The sequence below is a fragment of the Maniola jurtina genome, chromosome 16 (assembly GCF_905333055.1).
Source record: "Maniola jurtina chromosome 16, ilManJurt1.1, whole genome shotgun sequence".
Lineage (NCBI taxonomy): Eukaryota > Metazoa > Arthropoda > Insecta > Lepidoptera > Nymphalidae > Maniola > Maniola jurtina.
Window position 1 is genome coordinate 6,641,612 of NC_060044.1, and position 22,800 is coordinate 6,664,411.

A 22,800-nucleotide genomic window follows, 5' to 3' on the forward strand; every position below is an offset into this window, starting at 1 on the left:
TAGCACAAGTAAAGGAATAAATCCGAAAACCGTAAATTTCTGGCAACATCATTAAAAATAAAATAAAAAGTGTTTAAATTTTCAAAGTAAGATAACTATACCAAGTGGGATATCATGTGAAAGGGCTTTACCTGTATACATTCTGAAATAGATTTTTATTTATTTTTATGTATAAAAGTTTTGATTTATCGTACAAAATTTTGGAAAAAATTACCGAGTACGGAACCCTCAGTGCGCGAGTCTGACTCGCACTTGGCCGATTTTTTGTAAAACTTATATACCTATGAGGAGTATCAGGTACCTATGTATGTGATACTGTGCATTTACTACTTACTGCGCTATGTATTGTCTGCACTTCCTGATAATTACCAATTTAGGTACTTCCAAGGTAAGTGTGAATAAGCGTTTTCTACACAATCAGGTTCCGCTTCACGTTACATCATTCATTATGTAGGTAGACGTGCATTGTAAGGTGTCATTAAATTGTGCAATCTGTATCCATAGGTAATCTGAACACGTTGCCATATATGGATATTCAGGGATATTGTTCTCCTAAAGAAAATTTTAACCCTTGCGAGATACGTGTGTAAGTAGGTATATTGTCTCAGACCTCAATAGAATTTATGAAAACTTTCATCAACATCAACGTTTGGGTTAAAATATGACGTTTAATTACCTAAGTAGTTGGCACACCTACGTAATCAAAAAATGTCACCATACAGCCGCCATATCAATTTTTTCAATTATATTGTCACTCGGGATGATGTAAAGATTCTAAAGCCAACCCAACGTCCACATCTGTTCAAGAATTTCGAGTTTATGGTGGGTTATGGAAACTCACACATAGATAGGTACACCATGAAAAATTACTCCTTTTTTGTAGAAAGCGGTTATGCAAATAACGCTTAATGCTCTAAATGGCAAAGCAATTTTATGGTCTATCAACGGGGTTAACGTGACATGAGCGATGTCACGTGACATTTACTTTAAACCATTAAACAGTATAACGACGCGGTTGTTTGAGTAAGTGGCTAGTGCTACTGTGTTAACGGTGAACACAATTGTTCCATTATACATATTTGCATACTTTGAGCTAGACCTCATTTTCACGAGGGATGTGCGAGGATGCGAAGCAGCTAGTTACTGTAGACACAATAATACAAGGTGCAACGCTAGCAAAAATGAAGACAGGTGATATTACTGATAAGTTGCCCAAAAACCGCGAAAAAATCCTGTATTTTTTAAAAGTTCATTTTCATAAAGTTCAATATTGCAAATAAAACATCTGACTCATGCTAGAGGTCAACGAACGTTACTTAAATAGGCCACTCGGATTCAATGCCGCGTTGTGGGTGGGGCATGTTTTGCACGCTATACATTGCGGGTTTGAAAAATACTAAATCACTAAAACGATAAGGCATTGGATTGTGTTTAGATAGTTAGTACTTATAATAATAAGTGAACCCTAAGTTTTTACATTTACGTAGATACAAATATGCGAAGCATGTGTGCGATTTATTAGCAGAGCTGATGTAATCTCTCTCTCACATACTTAACTTACTTTTTAGAACTTATTTGTATTATTATATTATATATTTATTTAGATTTATATTTATTGAGTGGAAAGATGGTTAGTTGGATGATTTTTTGTAACACATCGACTAAAATCTTTGTACAGAATCTTAACTTGATCTTAAGTTTCTATTAGAATTAAAACGGCGAATACGAAGACAAAGACATTCTCAAACTATATGTGTAAGTCCTTTATTTCGAAAATGATCATTTAATTTTAATCAAGAGCTATAAGGAAAATTCAAGAATATTTCGGTTGAGCAACTTTTCCTCAAAACGGTAATGATTTATGGACAAACTGACTGACTGAAATTCAAATAAGTAATAAAAAGTACAATTCGGATCGCAAATAAGCAGGGTCCGAAGAAAATTTAGTAACTTGAAACACATAGCAAATAAGCAATTTTATTCTTAGACAAAAGAACGAATGAACTGGGATAAAATTGAGCATAAAATCTTTACTGCGAAATCGAAGCACCGAAGCTGGGCTCGGAAGATAATAATATAATTAGGATGGATAACGAGTAGTAGTACCTACCATGTGGTTCGTTGTAACTATTAAAACCTTTAGTGAAAACTGTTGTTTTGTAAAACAACAGTTTTCACTATGTAACCCATATTTATGTTTGTCTGTCAGCTTGTTTTCACGGCCCAACAGTTTAGTCAATTTTGAGGAGTTAGCTGACATCCCGGAGACGGATATATACTACTTTTTGCCCCAGGAAATCAAAGAGTTCACACGGGATTTTCAAAAAACGAAATCCACACACGGACGAAGCCTCGGGCATCATCTAGTAATATTTTTTTTAATAAAAAACCTACTTCAATAACCACGAACACTATAGTTTTATAATAACAATTTTTGGAGCCAATTAGCCGCTCGAACCGTCTACTTTTCATACTGTTTGTGTCTCCACATTGGCACCGACTCCAAAAATTGTTAATTCAAGAACTATGTACATACAACTTGCATAAAAATTACGATTTAGAAAGAAAAAAATTCTTACCTGATAAAGCTTAATAATATGAGGATGGTCCAGTCTCTTCATGATATCCACTTCTCTGTAGACTTTTTGAAGATTGCTGGCGTCTAATTGTGATTTATCTATTATCTTAATTGCTACCTGTAACAATAAGAAAACAATAGGGTTATCTAAAATCAATATATTCTTTTATGAACAGTGTAGTCAAACTGAATTAGACTTTTATTAATTTCACAAATAGATCGATTGTAAAAAAGGAGTGACTGGAACCCAAAAGCATCAAATAAACTGATTACGTAAATAGGAAGGTAAGTGCCGAAACCTAAGCATTATTTAAATACTCCGATTCTGAAGGAAATTCTGAAGATTCGTGTCACGATCTCGCGACCCCTTTGGAATAATAGAAGGGTTTTTACTTTTTACATTGATTAGATCACCATGTCGTCCAATTCTCAGGAAATACCCGATAAGACCCGATAAAATGTTTGAAACAAAACTTGCGGTCTAATAAAATACAACTAGGTATCTACTTACATGGTCTTTATTAAATTAATATAATAAATTGGTACGTAGGTAATTAAATAAAACTAAAATAAGTGAGTAAGCCATTTATCTCAATAAAGTTTATAATAATTCTTATCTTAATAATTCTACTTCATGATTTATAGTAAGTACCTATACATAAATCAAATCAACATTTTACATTGTGATTAGTACCTATACAATATACGATAGGTATACGTATGGATAAAAAACATTAGGAAGAAAGGTGTACGAGATGATCTGTTGGGGTACGATGATCCTTTTCAATTGCGGCGATTGTAAAACGTAGAACCGATGTCCCCCGTATCACCTAATATTATGTATTCTGTGTATCTGTCGTATATTATAATATTATATACGACAATATAATTACCAGTGAACTTATACGAAAAAAAATGTGTTGGTATCCTTAGTCTGAGGTACTTACCTAAATAATTAAAGGGTTTTAAGCTGCGATAACTTTGTATTTAGTCTATTTCTAGAATAAATTATATGCTTAATTTGCTTTTCTGATTGACAAAGTACCTAATAATATGAGGATAATAATTATCTGGATAAGTTATCGTTCAAAAAATAAAATGGATTTTGGGGCGAGATGATTCTTTTATATTATAAAATATGATATAATGATCCTTGGAGATCATCTAGTACTAGTAGATAGTACACCTATCTACACAATGTATTATGAAACTTTTGTATTTTATAGAAGTAGGCCTTACTTTGCTCTTTAAGAACCTTATTGTTCATTGTTTTATATTTTATGGCCAAAAAAAAATGCAATAATTAAGTATTAGGCACATTTTTTAACGAGACAAAACATTTATTGGGTGATTTGCTGTTTCCATACAGACACAGAGGCGCTGACGTCAGTCAGACTCGGGCGTCACTTGCTCGGATTGAGCCAATTGACGTGATTGGGCCGACCTCTCCTCGACTCAATAAAAGCACATAAAAGGCTCTATATGTGTAGAAAAGAAAGCTATTTTCAATGGTAAAATGTTCTATTTATTAATCCCCGACCCAAAAAGAGGGGTGTTATAAGTTTGACGTGTGTATCTGTGTATCTGTCTGTGGCATCGTAGCTCCTAACCGAATAAACCGATTTTAATTTAGTTTTTTTTGTTTGAAAGGTGGCTTGATTGAGAGCCGTTCAATCGGTTCAGCCGTTTGAAAGTTATCAGCTCTTTTCTAGTTTTCTTATAGAGGTTTTTGTGTCGGGGGTTTTGAATTTACCTATAGTTATATCGTGTCTCGTGTTTATAGTTTGTACCTGGAGACTTGGATCATTGAAAAACACGTAGGCAGTTTGTTATTTACCCAGAACGTACAAGTAAATATACGGTAGGTATATTATAATATTAAAATGATTAAATATACGCAATTCTTTACGAAGTTATTAAGTAGGTAGAGGTACCTACCTACGAGGATTTATTATAACTCCATACTATAAAGTAATCTACATAAAAATACGTGAGTAAAAAAATAAAATTGAAAATTAAGTACATAAGTACGTTAATTCTGACTGCATAATTTTTGTATGATGTATCACTTTGAAGTTGACATTCAGTTAGTAGATACCTAAATGGCATCTACCTAATTAAAACAAAACAAAAACTCTATTTCGGTAGGTATGATATGTGTTCAATTTGCAGATGTGTGGCGAATTTAGCTAACCATTTGTGAATGACAACGTTTAGATGATTTCACATGAACGGTTCCGGCTGGCCGCAGCGCATCACATTGCATAATTGCCCCAAAGCACATTAGAGTCCCCGTGCACTAGGCAGCCTGTCTAGAGCAGCCAATACGATCTATGCAATTCACATCGTATTGCATAACTCGGATTTGGATTGGCAGTCACAACCAGGCCGCACGGGGACAAGAGGCGCGTCGCATCGGGCCGCACCGCTACGCAATAATCAGCTGTTAACATCGAGTGTCCAGTCCAATACAACACAGAGTTCCGTGGAGAGATGCACTAATACAAAAAAGAAAAATTATAACTAGTACCTAGATAATAGTGTCATGGCAGAAAAAGGTTTAAGGTGAAATTCACACCATTTTTAGGGTTTTGTACCTCAAAAGGAAAAACGGGACCCTTATAGGATCACTTCGTTGTCTGTCTGTCTGTCCGTCCGTTCGTCCGTCCGTCCGTCGTGTATGTCAAGAAATCTTATAGGGTACTTCCCGTTGACCTAGAATCATGAAATTTGGCAGTTAGGTAGGTCTTATAGCACAAGTCTGAAAACCATGAATTTATTGTTACATCATTTAAAAAAAAAATGTGTTTAAATTTTCAAAGTAAAATAACTATACCAAGTGGAGTATCATATGAAAGGGCTTTAGCTGTACATTCTAAAACAGATTTTTCATAAGCTTCTGAAAGAGACAAAAAGAGTCGTCGGTCCTCGTCTGTCAACTGCGCCTTTCAACGCATACTGAGGCGGTCCGCATCGCATCGATAAAAGTGGCCGCAAAAATTCGTCGTAAAAGAAAATACATATACTCGATTTTCCCATAGTGCTGCCGGCCGTAGTGACCGATAGTTCACACAAAATATACAAAAATTATACAAAGGGATTTATTGCAATGAAATGCGTGGCGGTGCAGCCCGCCCTAATGTGCACGAGCCTTTATCAAACTAAACAAAATTAAAATCGATTGCAAAATTTATATTGACCAGACAAACAAACACTGACCGACAAGAAAACGAGTTAATAAAACGTGATATTATTAGATAGTACATGAAAATAAATATATTTTCAATGCCTCTTCGGCCTCTTCGTGTCTTATCGTTTTCAACTTGACACGATTTTTAAATTGATAAAAATTACTGTAATCTATACCTATACGTATTATAGAAGGAAAAACTGACAGACAGACGTATCCAAGTGCTTCCTACAGTGAAACAGCTGCCGGCTGGGTCAAGAAACTTCAGAGGTCAAGAAATCTTTGATGCCAGTTTTCTTTATAAAGTATTTTCAGGATTTTCAGAAGGATTTTCAGATAAAAAAAAATTTATTTCATCTTCAAACTGCCTTTATTTGTTATATCAACATTCACCGATTAGTAGGTAACTTCGTCGGTACGAAGTCGTTGTCCACGATTTTTCTAGAGAAGGTATCCAGCTCAATTGAAGCCCTTTATAGAAATCTTAACTTATTAAATCTGCCTATTTATTTCTGTGTCCATAATATCAACATTCACCGATTACTTCAAGTTACTACCTCCTACGATCGATTGCCCACGTTTTTACTTAAAATTAGCTCAATTGAAGTGAAGCCCTTCTGAATCCTGATAAAATTATTAAGCTTTGAAGCGGTATTTGCGACCCGCTAATTTATATTCTTGACAGTTTTTTTAAGTAATCAGTTAAAGAAATAAAAATATTCCGACTCAAGCTTTGTATGCGGACAAGACCCTTGCAAGTATTAGGGATGAAGAGTTAAAAGCTGTAGTTCAATCACAAAAATTTGTATTAGGTAGACAATATTTCACTTCACAATCAGCCGACCCTTAAACGTTACGGATAAGATGGACAGAACCTGTACAGCATCAGGATTGATGAGTTGAAACTTGGGGGAGAGTAATAACTCTGTTGCAGAGATATTAAACTTTAAGCTCTAGTCAGTTACCAAATGGACCCACTACCATTTAAATATTTCCCAAGACTTTGAATACTGATCACTAATTTTATTGACTCTATGTATAGGTAAGTACATATCGCCCTAACTCAATATGATAGCAGCAAGGGCCTTAGTGACGTAAAGATACGTGCGTAATGATAGTATCAGCGCAATCAGGTCAATGTCAAGCGGCTGACCGGCACGTCGTTCCTGAACATCTCTGTTTTCCAATATCATGTCTATTTTCAAATCGGCAATGTTTATTTAAAAACTCTCGCATTCGCGAATGGTTTACTGGAGACTGCAGAGAGCAGATGACGCGGGCTTAATGGGCGCAGAAATAGATTTTGATAGATGAATTAGAAATTACTATAGTATTACATGCATGCATGCATGCATAGTAAGAATATTTTTTGTGTTTTAACTTAGCATGACTGTCATTTCAGCCCCATGGCCCAGAGCCACTAGATGCTCTATTTACCATCAAAAATGCAAGAGAGAGCAGCAGCACTGCAGGCTAGCCCTGCAGCCCTGCAAATTCGTGAGTGACAAGCAGTGTCTTCGATACAATCGATGGAGTCGAATTTTGCTACTAATGTACTCGTAAACTATAATGATATTCAATGGTTTGAAAAGCAGCTGATTGTGTGTGGATTAAGTCAGCATATGGGCGCTCGGAAGCGTACCGGGAAAATTGACACTTTGTCAAATGGTCTTCGTGTTGACACTATGTAGACAGATGTCTCTGCACCAACATTTAGGTCCGAGGACGCTCACATGACGCTCACTGCAAGTATCAGCGCCAAAGAGGCGAAAAGCAAGTTGCTTTAAAAGAATGCCGGCAATTGCAAGTCCAGCGTGTATTTTAGTCGAAGTCAGTGATTTCTATGTGCAACCTCATCGTATAGGTATATATTTTCATAATTTACTGCTGTGCTTACTGGTTGGTAGTTGAGAACTTCAAATGGCAATAATGGCGCAATCTTAAAATCCCGTCAAATCTGGGTCAGAATAATAAGCAGAACCTGTTTATAAATAGGTATCGTACCTAACAGGAAAATGTTAGGTCCAGACTTAGACTAGTAGAATATGAAATCGCGGAAATCTCTTCAATAATTCTATCCATTTGTTCGAAGTCATCTCGGGCATCATCGAATATTTTTCACCCCCGACCCAAAAAGAGCGGTGATATAAGTTTGTCGTGTGTATATGTGTATCTGTTTGTGGCATCGTAGCTCCTAAACTAATTAACCGATTTTAATTTAGTTTTTTTTTTTTTTTTTTGTTTGAAAGGTGGCTTGATCGAGAGTGTTCTTAGCTATAATCCAAGAAAATCTTTTCAGCCGTTTGAAAGTTATCAGCTCTTTTCTAGTTCCTGTAACCTTCACTTGCCGGGAGTGTTATACATTTTTAATTTACACTTGAATAACCCTTGTAAGATACGTAGATATCTTATTTCAAAAATCATTCTAAAACGATAATATCGGAGACAAGTAAGATTAGGTACATTATAGTATAATTGAAGTAAGGGAAGAATCTACTTAATAATATTTTAACCTCGTTTAAAAACCGTTCTGGTATCAAGTTAAATAAACTGTCTTGGTACTGGAACGATAAAAGTAATTATTTCGCATTACTAATATAGAAAGGTACCTAGATAATTAGTTTTCTTATCGCCTACATAGGCCAACTGTTACGAAAGCAAATTACCTAATAATCATTATTTAATTGCATAACAGAAAGAGCAAGAATTTTTAACCTAGGAACAGTAGAAAATTACGATAAAAACTTAGAATTATTTTCTTGATTATTTTATAATTATTCATGTTCTCAAAGTGTGTGAAGTGTGCCAACCAAACCACACTTGACCAGCGTGGTGGACTTTGGCCAAACCCTTCTAATTCTAAGAGAACACCCGTTCTCAATAGTGAGCCGGCGATGCGTTGATGACGATGATAATCAACATAGTACTTACCTATGGACGAAATGATTTTTTGTGAACCTACTCCAGTCATTTTTTTATTAGTAACTAACTACCTAGGTATTTTGTAGTTTGAGAAGTCCTACCTAGAGTGAAATATTTACAACTCAATTATCACATATTCCGCTAAAATGCCACGAACAAAGGCGTGAATCGTGATAAACAGCATTTAGCTGACAATGCGAAGTATGATTTCTCTGCCAATTCACATGAGTGAATAGTTTTCAAACAGAGAAACCTAAATAATTCCGTTTTTTTATGAAATATTATTATAAGTATACATAGATTGAATTCTTTGAATATGAATTTGAATTTTTTCTTCTTGAATACTCATATTTATATTTGTTTTTAACCCCCGACCCAAACAGAGGTGTGTTATAAGTTTGACGTGTGTATCTGTGTATCTGTTTGTGGCATCGTAACTCCTAAACTAATGAACCGATTTTAATTAAGTTTTTTTTTGTTTGAAACGTGGTTTGATCGAGTGTTCTTAGCTATAATCCAAGAAAATTGGTTCAGCCGTTTGAAAGTTATCAACTCTTTTCTAGTTACTGTAACCTTCACTTGTCGGGGGTGTTATAAATTTTTAATTTACACTTATATAATTATACTTAATACTTACTATAATATTATGATATTGAGTAAGAATTTGCAGTAAAATTAAATAGTTCCTACGGGATTTAAAAAAAACCGAAATCCACGCGGGCGAAACCGCGGGCATCCTCTAGTAAAGAATAAAGATGACTTTTATAGAGCTTATATGTATGTAAAATTATGTATCTAGGTAGTATGTAAATAAAGATTAGGTACGAATATCAAGTTTGTTTACCCTTCATTTCTCATTTGGTCCATACCGACTCTGTACATACCATACATACCTATTTTTTATTTTTTATAAATGCACGTCACCTGTCAGTGGGTCAATAACCTAAAGTTATTGAACCGCCTAGTGTAGGGATGGTGAACTAATGGAACGCGTGTGCGAACTCACGCGATAAAATAAAGTTGGCACGATGAGTGTGACTCGGATGTAGGGAAAAAAATTTCAAACGGAATTAAATACTTAAGTATTAGGTATTTTATGGTAGGTAGGTATACTAGGTAGGTAGGTAATTTGCATCATATTAGTCAGCAATTTCATCTCTAAGTACCTAGCATAGGGTATACTTAGACAGTTTTTAAATGTCATTTCACCATGAAAGCCCATTTTGTTCCAGGAAGTCCATTTTTGTTCCAAGTCGTTCAAATACGAATTCTCAAGTGATAATAGGTAGTTGAATTGCCCCGGCTTCACACGGGGGCTCAATTATATATTATAAGTAATACATTACGTCATCGTGATATAGGAAGATAAACATAGATATCGTAAATTTTAAACTAACGAGACGGATAAGATAACCTAGTTTTTACCACGCACATAATATACTACCTGTCAACTCGAGGTTATTCGTTTTATATTATTATTTAAACCAGATGCAGAAGATGTACTTAAACGATAACAGTTAGTTACCTGACCTAACGAAGTAGTACTTCCTAAAGATCGCTTGCTCGTCATCAAGAGTAGGTAGGTACTTAAATAAGCGGAAGAAAGAAACATGTCAAGATTTTTACCTTTACAATCAATGTTATAGCAAACAGGGGTTAAGACTTAAGACATAGGTCTCTACCTATTCTTGTCGTTACTCTTAACAAGATTTTAAGTAAATAATTAGTTATTCCTTGAAAAATGCAACAAGTCATATTATTATTCTAACAATATTATTTCACTCAGAAGAGCTAAATAATCTTCCTTCTACTTAGGTTCGCAATTTACTCATCTGTGGTTTGCAACGAGGCATCTGTGGTTCGTAACATTAGTCGAACAATATTATTTAAAAATGTTTATCAATTATTAACAATGAAATTACAAGTTAAGTAAAAGAATAATTACTCGTATTATTTGACTAAAAAGTAAGTTTGTTCTGCTTTTAAGAATGGACCTCGTGAATCGTCTATAAAATACAGGTAGGTATACCCACATGGTCAATGTCAAGCGGGATAATGTTATGATATTTCAATAATATTTACATTTAAACATTTAAATATTATTTCCATTAATTATATTTACAATCATATAAATTACAGTTGGCAACTACTAACTACGTCATAGCCTGACGCAGTAGGTAGTATCATTATCATTTAATCACAACTGATTGTATGTAATATTGCTAAAATATTTTTACGGCGGTACCTAGGTACTCGGGGAGAGGCTATTAGATTTATCTGAATTTATATTTATTTACATCTAAGAAGAAAGTTTAAAATTCAATCTCAAGTTAATTATGAATCTACTAAATAGCCTATTATTATTTATTACCTAGTTGCATTTGTGTATTATAGGTGAAACCGAAAGAGAATGAACCAGGAACAAATACAATTATTATCATTATATTGTTGAGAGTCCAAGGCTAATCGACTCTGCCTTATTTGATATAAAATAACATGGCACTTTGGTTTCTGTAGGTGTACATATTTCTTATACATATTGCTCCAGTAACATTTAAATACCCCCATTAAAAGCAGCATTTACCTATGTGGATTCAGAAGTGCCTAATAGTTCATTACAAGATCTAGCGCTGCTTTTCTGGTGCGAAACTCTACCTTACATTCCCTTATCAAGTTAGGAGATATTACGTAGGTAGAAGATACTTCTAAAATATTAATGTAATGCGAAAATTAATTAACTTTCGAAATAACATCGAAAAAAAAATGAGTTTTTGTTAGTTTTGTGATTGTATATTTTTTAAATGAAAAGCACGAAAATTTTCGAGGTGAGAAAAAAGTCACATTTATTTCGTGAAAGTCACACTTCAGTCACACGACCTCATTTTAATGTAAAGTTCATTATTTTGGATTGAAGCAAGAAATTATAATGAGTCATGGTTAAATGTAAGCTCCGTTATGGATCAAAAAAGACTTCAATGGGTACCCAAGTACCCATTGAACGGTCTACACTCCCGCTATGATTTAGTCATAGGGTATTGACCGGTATAATAGCTAATGTTATAAGTTCAACAAAACTCGACCCTATCTATTAAATTGGGGCACTCCATCGTCTGTTCTCTACAAGCGTAAAGCTAGCCTTCGTTTTGTTTTAAGAAAAACACACGAAATAACGTCGACACGAAGGCTCATATCAAAATCAATAACAAAATCATCTACTAGAACATAACATACATAATTATGAGCCTCGATAGCTCAACGGTTGAGGAGCGGACTAACTTCCGAAAGGTCGACGATTCAAACCCCACCCGTTGCACTATTGTCGTATCCACTCCTGGCACAAGCTTTACGCTTAATTTGAGGGGAAAGGGGAGTATTAGTCATGATTAGCATGGTTATATTCTTTAAAAAAAAAAAACAAAAAAAAACATACAAAACCTTTAATCTTATTGTTCCTTTTATTGATCTACATAAGGTTTGGTCTGTCGAGTGAATTTGCATATTATACGGTTTTTTTGCGTTTTACTATTTAATCTTGTACAAAAAACAATACATTATGTAGTAGGTACATCGTACAATCTGTACCTTTTAAAATTTTGGAACACGGAAGTGTTAAAATGTATATATTTGTAGGTCCATTAATTATAATTAGACCATTTGTTTTAATGTCAAAGAATTTAAACAACCAGTAAATTGTAGTGACGGAAATATAATGGTAATTACCTATATAGTTTCCGGCTGTGTACCAAAGGTAATCTCTTCGATATATTATACGTACAACATAAAATAAAATTATAATACTTATTACTTACCTATACATTCAATGCCGCTGTCAATGACATACAACCGCGTAGAATTTGGTACCTACTGAGAGAACTCAGCAATGACTTATTTATTTATAACATAGATATTAGGTAAGTATGTGACGGAGTATAAGAACTTTCTCGCTGTAAGACAAAAGTAGAAGAGATAGCTAAGTAATTATATACCGAGTTCTTTGTACGTATCGTGGGTTGGTAGACAGGCTTAGGTTGTGGGCCTGGAGTCCTGACGCAAACACCTAAGCCGGATTAAACGCTAGGATGAAGAAGTATCAAATGGCGAAGAGAGAAATATTCCTAAATATACGTACCACATATACCTATTATCAAATTATTATTGATGCAAACGATCTAAAGAGCGGTAACACACGAATAGATTTCGGTTGCGGTCGCTAGATCATGAGAGTTACAGGAGAATTCATTAATTCATCACACTTCACACAAATATTATAAAGGGGAAAGTTTGTGTGTATGTATGTGTGTGTGTGTACTATGTTTGTTACTCCAAACTACTGAACGGATTTTAGACGAAAATTTAGAAAGGAGATAGATTATACTCTGGATTAGCACATAGGCTATTTTTTATCCCTAAAATTAAAGAGTTCCCACGCGATTTTTAGAAACCTACATCCACGCGAACAAAGTCGTGGGCATCAGCTAGTCATTCATAAGCAACCTATCGCTGATTCACTACTGACACTGAGCACGAGTCTTTCCTCAGAATGAGAAGGGTTTGCCACATCTACAACGCTACTGCTCAAGTACGGATTGGTAGGTAGATTAGAAAAGAGAATATCGAGAGCCATTTTCGACTGACTGATATTCCTCTTTGCTCTCTTTTAGCGTGAAGCCTGTGCTCGTTCTATCGCGTATCTATACGCGATAGGTCGAGACGGCATTCGAGGTAGGGACACACAGCCTCCGCACTAACCCGTTGCGGGATAGCGCGGGCGATATACGGGTGTGCTGCGCGTCCCACCGCCTTATACCCCAAATTGCCATCTCAACATGTCGCGTACTACATGTAATCTAACTATATCACAAGTCACAACTATGTGCAATGTACCTATGACAAAATGCATCGTGATTATGTCATAATTCTCCGCACTCGCTTTGACAGTATGATTTATACAGCTTAGCATCAACGCTATTAACTGGAGTGCCGTATTCTCTGTCACGTACAGCCAGCGAACCAGTTGCAAATTAACAAATACCTAACTAATTACGCTTTTAATTAATACTTACTTGAAATCTTAGTTGTAACATTCAGGAAATGAAGTAGCTACCTAAAAGTATTTTTTATCATCATCATCAACAAAGTACTACAGCTCTGGTTGAGCTTTGACTTGGTCAAGTAAACTTTTCCGTCGCAGCCGGTCAGATGCTTTCTTCCAGCTCCGAGTCACCAAAACCTTTACGACTTATGTCCTTCTCTACTCTGTCAATTCACCGACCTCTAGGTCTTCCTCGGCCTCTTAATACCTGTTTGCTCTGAACCTCTGGTTTGCTGTTAAACAACTTTTTCGGGGTTCTGTCGTCCTTACGTTGCACAATGTGCATGTCTTGCCCATCGCATTCTTGGCAGTTTAATGGTTTTGACAATATCCGGTTCTTTGAAAAGTATTTTACCGATACGTATAGGTACACAATTTTATGTGATCTCAGTCCATTAGTGCCAGGACATTATCTGATAAAAATTGATGTACCTACCTGCCTCCAGTGCTCCACATAATATTACATATATATTACGATATCTACTACATGTATCTACTTGACACTTTGACACCCTTTGACAGAAGATTATCGTTAAGCTCCTCAGGCTTTGTTATATTTATCTTCGAACTACCTTCAACGTAACATGATACAAAGAAGATGAATGGCATAAAAATTTAAAAAATGACGTGTTATTTTTGTAAAAAAATTATGAAAGTTCTATTGTGGTTCTAAATGGTTCTACTCTACAATTTATATACCTACCAAACTTTATCGCAGTTTGTTTTATTTGTAATAATTAAATAAGCAGTAGGTACGATATGTTTTTAAAGCAAACTTAATAATATGTATTTAGTCATAGTTACTAAAAAACATCCGATGGATAAGTCAGGCGCATGGCCGTACCTGAAAAGTCTACCTACAGACTTTGGATGAAAAGTTCCTCAGAGCAACAGATCGCCCAAGTTAATTTTGCCTCCCGGGCATAATAAACTAGGTAATTTTTATGGACTTTGGAGCGCACATATTTATGTTGTTGCCTTATGGATCTTTCAGACTATAATGTAGCCGTACGAAGATGATAGAAGAGCATCATTTTCGTCAGAAGATTATTTGAACGGCCCACCCTTCCGGAGAAAATGTACATAAAACATTCATCCTGATTCCTGTGCGTTCATCGAATTCACGTCTAAAAGCAATTCAGAACTACCGTTCTGAAGTCGCGTAAGTTGCTTTTTTTATTTTGCACTTATTGTGCATTTCAGTCAACGTGGTTCGATTTCATAGGATTCTACTTGATTAACTATATACAGGTAATTCCGAAATGACTTATATTCCTATATTATATTTAATTCCGAAATGATTAATATTGTTTTATAAAATGTATTAATAATTATGAAAGCAATCGTCGTCGGCCAAAGTCGTTGAATGAATTCTTCAGCCATTTAAGTAAGTGGGCGAATAAGTGATATAATAGATACCCATAAATATCTAAATATAAGGTGACAGACATTTGCGTCAATTCTTATCTCATAACGATGATAATTGATAAGCTCTAAGACAAAGTATTGACGTACTTACATACCTGCGGTTAAAGATGAGCACTTTTTTTATAAGACACAAATCTCCTTTGACGTCAGTGCCTTTGTTAATGACAGATATTGATGTTTATTAATACTCGCACGTCATCGAAACATTTCGACGACCTCTCGTTATCTATCTGTATTAATTTAAATATGAGGATAGGTACATAACAACTGGAATGTGATTTCAAACCACGAACTTGCTATATTGCATAATATTATTAAATAAGAAGATATATCTATGTGTTTGAACATGGTCAGCGATCCGTTTATCATGCATTAGCGTCTTAAGTGGAAATTACGAGAAAGGTATGATATATCGTGATTCGTAATACTACTAATTACTTTTTAAAAGAGATTGTTTTTTTTTGTTCAAAAACTTAAAAGATATTTAATTACGAAAATATAGGTACTCGTACCAGCTATCCTTGAGAATAATAACGTTAAGTGAGAATGGCGAAATCTCTTAATCAGAGCGCATCATTCAGTAACCTTGTCAGAAATAACTAGGTAGGTACTTACTTAATTAAGTATCAGTTAGTTAAAAATGTATTGACCACATCTGAAAATGAACTGATTCAGACAATGATACTCAATTATCTTTTTTAGAGCCTCCTTCTTTATCTTTTACAGATTTTAATTGAAAGGCACTAATTGATGAAGAAGTTATTAATCGTTTTTCAGATACAGACCATCGAAATATGGGAAATGCAACGTTGTTCTCAGCCCTCAACTTTTAAGTACTAACCCTGCTCTTCGCAATGCGCAGTAGCCTTCTAAAGACAGCTTTTCATCACTCGACGCGACGGTAACAATTAATTAATCCCAACAGCTGAAATTGCGTAATTAACTAGAAATAGCAACTGTCGTTTCGGAACTAAGTTTTTAGTAGTCCAAATTCAGTGCGATCAACAAGTCCAGACGGCGATCAATAGAGCCGAGGAAACGGGAAAGCGTGGGAGTGACAAAGATAGACAGCCTCACCCTCTCCCCCACTGCTTCACTTGAGATTACGCTGCACGTAGTATTTTTCATCATTGTAATATGAAAGATTACTCAACGTAGTAGGTACATCTACAGCATTGGTTTGTGCTAGAGCTTTTCTTTTTCCTTTATAAAGAACGACGAGGCTGAGCTTTGAAAAGAAGTTTTTAATTAACAATTGTATAATTGATGTGTATACTTATACGAAAGTATATTATACTATTATGTAGGGGCATATAGGTTTGTTAACCGACTTCGAAAAAGGAGGAGGTTCTCAATTCATCGGAATCTTTTTTATATCCACCTACCTACTAACAAATCGGTCAACAATCGGTCAAGGGAACATTTAGCTAGTGAACTAGACTGTCTTATTGGGACTTGGGAATCGGGATCTGTCTAAAATAGGCACAACTACAAACATATTCAATATTCAATTCTTGTAAAGTTACTTAAAATACTTAATAAAAGTATTTTAAGTATAATAATATTATAACATTAGTTTTCAGTAGAGTCATATAGTAGAGTCGTTGCTCTATACTGAAAATAATACAAAAAAAGTTTTAATATAAAAAGCTCACGTGGTTAAATTTTTCTCTATTTTATTATTTATCCGGTAATAAAGCTGCAGGTGTAGAGATAACAAAATGGTATTTTAAGCCACTATTTTAGGTTTTCGTCTATTAATAAATGTATAAGGCCTGGATTTTAAATAACTTCATGTCAAAAATGAATTATGACTGACGCCGAATAAGCTGAAATTTCGCAGATGAGCCATGACTTAATCATTATCATAGCATGAATTTTCATTGCATCAGAATACGCCTTGGTGGGTAGGGAGGCATTGCATTACGTAGTTAAGTTCATTTTTTATAGTCTGGTCAAAATGCACACACAAGGTTACAATTATTCGCATAGAGCTAAAAATTAGTAACAATGTTTGGAACATAAATGAATTGTGAAAAGTCCCTATCGACCCCACATTCGCAAAAAAAAATTGGCGTTCCCAACATTCGTACCAAGTTTTAGAGCTCTATCTGTGGCTCTATACTCTATGCGAATTATTGTATCCTTGAATGTCTACTTTTGACCAGACTATAATATAATTTTTATATCCCATAGTGTTTATAGGTCCCATAGCGAAAAATGAGTTTAACTTGCCTCAGCTTCGCTTGGAATTCCTGAAAATTATCATCCAATAAAAAAGAATTTTCATAAAATCCTTAAGTGTTACGAGCCTACCTACATCTGATTTAAACTTTATGAAACAGACACTAAATAAAAAACGAGACATAACTAAGTTTTAAAACCAGTAACAAACTTGTTTTTCTTATGGCTTTCAAACAAACTTTTGTTTTAACGTGGAAAGTTTCGTGTAAAAACATGGGAAATGTACCTACGTGATAGCGCCTAAAGTGCTTTACTCAGCTACGTCGAACGAGACCACGCTGGAAAAGCGTAGTGCCCTCCATTCTAGTACCTCCCTCCCCTCGTTGTAGGCACGGAAAACCTTTTTCAAGGATATCCAGCCACCCCCTTGGATTCAATTTGTACTGTCGGTGCAACGTTCCTTTATAAATTTTACATAATATGCTGAAAAAATGTTTTACATTCATTCTCGTCGCAAAAAAAAATTATGTAGCACCTACCCTACCTACATGTGCATACCGTAAACAAAACATGCACTTGTATACTGGTTTATGTAGTATTTTTTACCTTTTGCAAGAATAACGTAATACTTAAGTAGGTAACTTATATGCGACATTAAGTTGATTTAAGTTGGTTAGCCAGGTAACTTGCTCAAGCAGCTTTAGGAATCTATAGTTACTACTAATTTAATTGCCATAAAAAATCTACTTATTCAGAATTTTCACTTTAAAAATTTTTAATCGAGTATCCTAAATTATTACTAACTAGCTATTACTCGCGGCTTCGCTCGCGTGACCAAGTCTCGATAATAATTGAGGTTTGTAACGTAAACGTATTTAAGTAGCTACATGTTTTGCTATTCGTAACATTTATTCATATTTTATTGTATTTTTCCTTCATTATTTCTTTCCTGTATGCGTCGTTAAATTTGGTAATTAAAAAGTAGTTAAGTATAGTACCTAAGTACTTACCATGTAGTGATAATCACATAATATATTGACATTATAACATTAGGAAAGAATTATAGATAATCGTCATGCAGAATATAATATTTATTAAGGCATCATCAAAATAAACCACAGACTATCAACAATACAAACTCTGATATCAATAATTATTATTCTAATAGGTAGGTACACATAACCAATTTTAATATCATATACTTAGATATAACACTGCTACAACTAACATTCAACATTATCTCCTTAGAAAACTAATAATAATTTCAAACAATATGTCTTTTTCATGCTCACTAAATAATTCATCAGCAATTAACAACACAAGATTGTTTCCTCATGAGTCACAGGCATGAACTCCGTAAGTACTTAAGATTATCGTAGAGAACATTTTAAGCATCTTACTTTTAAACTATTTAAATAGCGTAATACCTACAAAGACGCGGATAAGCTTTAATAATTTCAGGTACAAGCACAAAGTTAACTGAACAAGATATTGTAAAAAACGCGTCAAACCCCCGCTTCCGCCTGTCGTCACGTAGAAAACTTTTGAATGGGTTCATAAAGCCTTTGTTTCTTAAATGAAAGAAAAAGTAGCTGAATCGCATCTCGTGAAAAACGTTATTTGGCACGCTGAATGACCCAACGTTTAATAAAGCTTTATGTAGAAAGTTTAAATATTACGTACAATACCGAAGGATTCGATTGCGTTTGTTGTTTTATTTACCTATTTTGTATTCCATTACAAGTCAACCCTTGATTGTGATCTTATACCTGGTGGTAGGTGATGATGCAGTCTTTAAGGTGGAAGAGGGCTAGAATGGAAGACGTATGGCAGGTTTATTAAAACCATATCCCTTATCACTATCAGTTTCTACACGGTAACGCACCGGACCACTAAATCTCTTGGCGATACGACTTTGCCTGTAGGGTGATAACTGGTAACTAGCCACGGCCAAAGCTTCCTACCAGACCAGACCAGAGACAACGTAGAAAATAGAAATTCCTAAATTTTGCCCGGAACCGGAGACCTCCTCCTACTTATAAGACCTTCACCCGAAGGAGGCCAAAACCATTTCGGTCAAGAAGCAGTTGCTGTTCCTGGCGGCTGTACTGTAAAAACTGTAAAATGGGGGCGATCACAATAAATCGTCAACGGTCACATGAATCATGATACAAAAGGGTCTGGAAAAGCCCTGCACAGCCACCAACATCAAGAAGAAGAAGAAGAAGACCTGCACCCTTCCACTGCGCCAGGAAGTCGAGGAAGGTCGGCAAAATTATAAAATTGGGATAAAAATATAGGTACAAGTTACAGTCAAATAAGAGATTAAAGATATCATGAGTGTGACCGCCAGACTGCTGAGAACAGATAATACTCTGACGCAGAACTCCAAAATAGATAACGCATTTGCGTCAAGCGAACATTTTTCAAGCGCCCCAGTGTAAACCGAGCGCGTGCCATACGGAACGATTTCCTGGCGAAATATTCGCTTCAATTATACGTCTACGTTCTCGTCACGCATCATCTTCATGTTCACTTTCTTAACGCTGCGCTGTGTTAATACCAATAATAATTGGTAAGTTCAACTCGGCGGATGGCGTGAGATCTGGATCGGTGTAACAAATCACTTCGCAATATGCGCCCCGTTCTATCAGATCGTGATAAAGTAGCATCGATCACGAGTGGATGCGTGTGTATATTCACTCTGTAATGTTAATCTACCAAAAACATTTTTTGATAACGGAATAACATACCGTTTTACTCAAGATAGCATTCTTTGTTAAGAACGTTGTTGCAGAGAGTGGATTACTTTCTCATTTAAACGTTTCACAAAACAATGCAAGTAATCGTTTGCAGCGAAAAAGAAAGTACCTAAGTAATGGCAGTTCTTTATCAAATGTCATAGACATTCTCCTTGGAACAAGAAGTGAACGAGAGAGCACTACATATATTCATGCTACAAAATACATAAATATTGGTCAGATTCTAGGTACAACGGGAAGTACCTACCCTATAGGTTTTTTTGACAAACACGACAGACGGACAGACGGACAGACAGACAGACAACCAAGTGATCCTTTAAGGGTTCCGTTTTTCCTTTTGAGATACGGAACCTTAAAAATTACGCAAATTCGGTCTTATCATTAAAAGTAATCTCCAGACAACCCTTTCTTAAAGATTTATAATAACGAAATAGGATGATACGACAATATTATTATAATAACATAATGGGAGGATAAATAGAAGAACAGAAAAGAAGAAAAAGAAAAGAAATAGAAGGAAAGAAGATAGAAGAAAAGTTAGATACAGTCAACATTCTTCACCATCGGTCTTACCTCTTTAAATTCAGTTACCTTTGCTACAAAAGCTTCTGGCCATCACCTTGGCGCTAAGCTAATGAATGGTTCATGCGGAAAAAATGTTAAATAACAAAAACAACGCGGTGCGTGCATCCGAAGGCAAGGTCGATGCCGTGGTATTTCGGGACGCGGCAACGATTCGACCTCAGCCGACTGAATATGCTGAACCGCTGATTGATGGTTACAATCCTCGAAATATTTCGCAGATGTTCTGAAGCTGTTACGGTAGACGAACATAATACCTACTCCTTATGTTTTTTGGTTTTTCTTAGTAACACAAGGAACCCTTAGAGTTTCGTCCAGCCTGAGTTATATCACTCAATTCTCAAGATACCTCCCGAATATGAAAATTGTGAGTTGAAAAAAAAACTATACCTTGTTAAATAGATATTTTAAGATCATGAGGTTTCTTAAACAGACTTTGGAAAAAAAAAACTGCCGTTGAAGAAAATATAGGTACTCGTAGGTAAGATCGTCAAAGTTTTTAGCAACCAACGTGACGTGGTTACTCCAACTTTTCGGAGTTAGGTGCGTAATATCTTATATCACTTGCTTTAATAGTGAAGGAAAACATCGTGACGAAACCTGCATGTCTGAGAGTTTTCCATGATATTCTCAAAGGTATGTAAATTCTGTCAATCCGTACTGGGCCAGCGTGGCAGATTTTATCTAGCCTTCTCATTCTGAGAGGAGACCTGTGCTTGGTAGTGAACCGGCGATGGGTTGATCATGACAATTACGTGGCTATAGAACCTAACTTTATGCGTGTTCTGGTTTTTGAGACGCATATTATTAAATTTCTAATGATTTTCAGCTTTATTAAATACCATTATGAATTATTAACATACCAGAAGTGAAACTCAATAAAGATAATATAAGAACGAATAAATACAACACTTATAGTCACCGGGTCTCACAGCTGAAAATCAGCGTCCTGCATATGATGCAGGACATAATGCTGAGCTGTACACCCATTTGGGGTGGTGTCACAGATGAAAATGTATATTTGTATACTTTGTTTTTATCTGTGACACCAACAACAAATAAATACATTTTCTTTCTTTCTTTCTTTCTTTCTTTCTATAGCTTGATTACGGCTTGATACCCAACAAAACTAAGTTAGTGTAATCGAACTAATTGATATAACACGACCGCACGCTTCGATCGTCTGAGCCAAAAACAGAACTTTCAGTAAAAAGTTCAGAGATAATTTGGAGAAATGAAATTATTTTAAACCAAAATATCAGCTATACTAAGCTAAAATTTAATCGTGTAAGATTTCTCAAAAATATCTTCAATGCGTTGAAAGTTGAAACAGAGCAAAAGAAATAATAAAAGTCTACTAGAATATCACAATAACAAACACATCAAACGGCAGACAGACAGCTCAGTGAAGGCCGAGGACGGTTACGTTATTTCGATGCATTCATTCAACGCATGTCCCCTTGCGACTTTCAACGATTCGTCATCGTTACATTTACATAGTACCTAACTGATTTGCTTAATTGAAATTAAATCAAAATTGTAAATGAAAGTAGACGTTCGTCCGTTTCAAACACAGTGAGTCATCGTCGTCCACGGTATTCGGCCAACGACCTACTTCGACGAGGCACTCTTACAGTAATGTAAACTCATGTCTAGTGTCTACTGTCTGCTACAAGCATGACATATAAATAGATCACAGTAGATAGGTACAATTGATTATGACCCGCCCGGTAGGTACCTAGGTACTTACTTTTTTCAAATCACTCAAAAAAACTGAGCATCCTAGTTCTTTTTGCAAACTCAATACTTAATATTATAAATGCGAGAGATGCTAGGTAGATACAAAATGAATAGCTTCTTAACTTTCCAAATCACTTAAAAATCAAAATACCTCAAAAACTGGAGTAATAGAAAGAAGGTAATCTAGTTCCTGAGCATCCTAGTTTTTCTTGCAACTCAATACTAAATATTATAAATGCGAAGGAACCCAAGTAGAAACAAAATGAATAGTTTCTTACTTTTTCAAATCACTTAAAAATCAAAATAACTGAAGAACTGGAAT

General features: G+C 35.2%; 1 protein-coding gene across 2 annotated transcripts in view; it reads right to left on the reverse strand.

The window, feature by feature from the left end:
- The window catches only part of LOC123873256 (serine/threonine-protein kinase SIK2), a 78,564-nt gene that overhangs the window by 48,582 nt on the left and 7,182 nt on the right, over window positions 1–22,800 (reverse strand). For both annotated transcript variants that reach the window (XR_006797648.1, XM_045918029.1), the window contains exon 2: window positions 2,580–2,696. Coding sequence is in view for 1 of the 2 variants with exons in the window: in XM_045918029.1 (XP_045773985.1) it covers window positions 2,580–2,696 (117 nt within the window). In the remaining variant the exon portion in view is untranslated. The remainder of the gene's footprint in view (window positions 1–2,579; window positions 2,697–22,800) is intronic.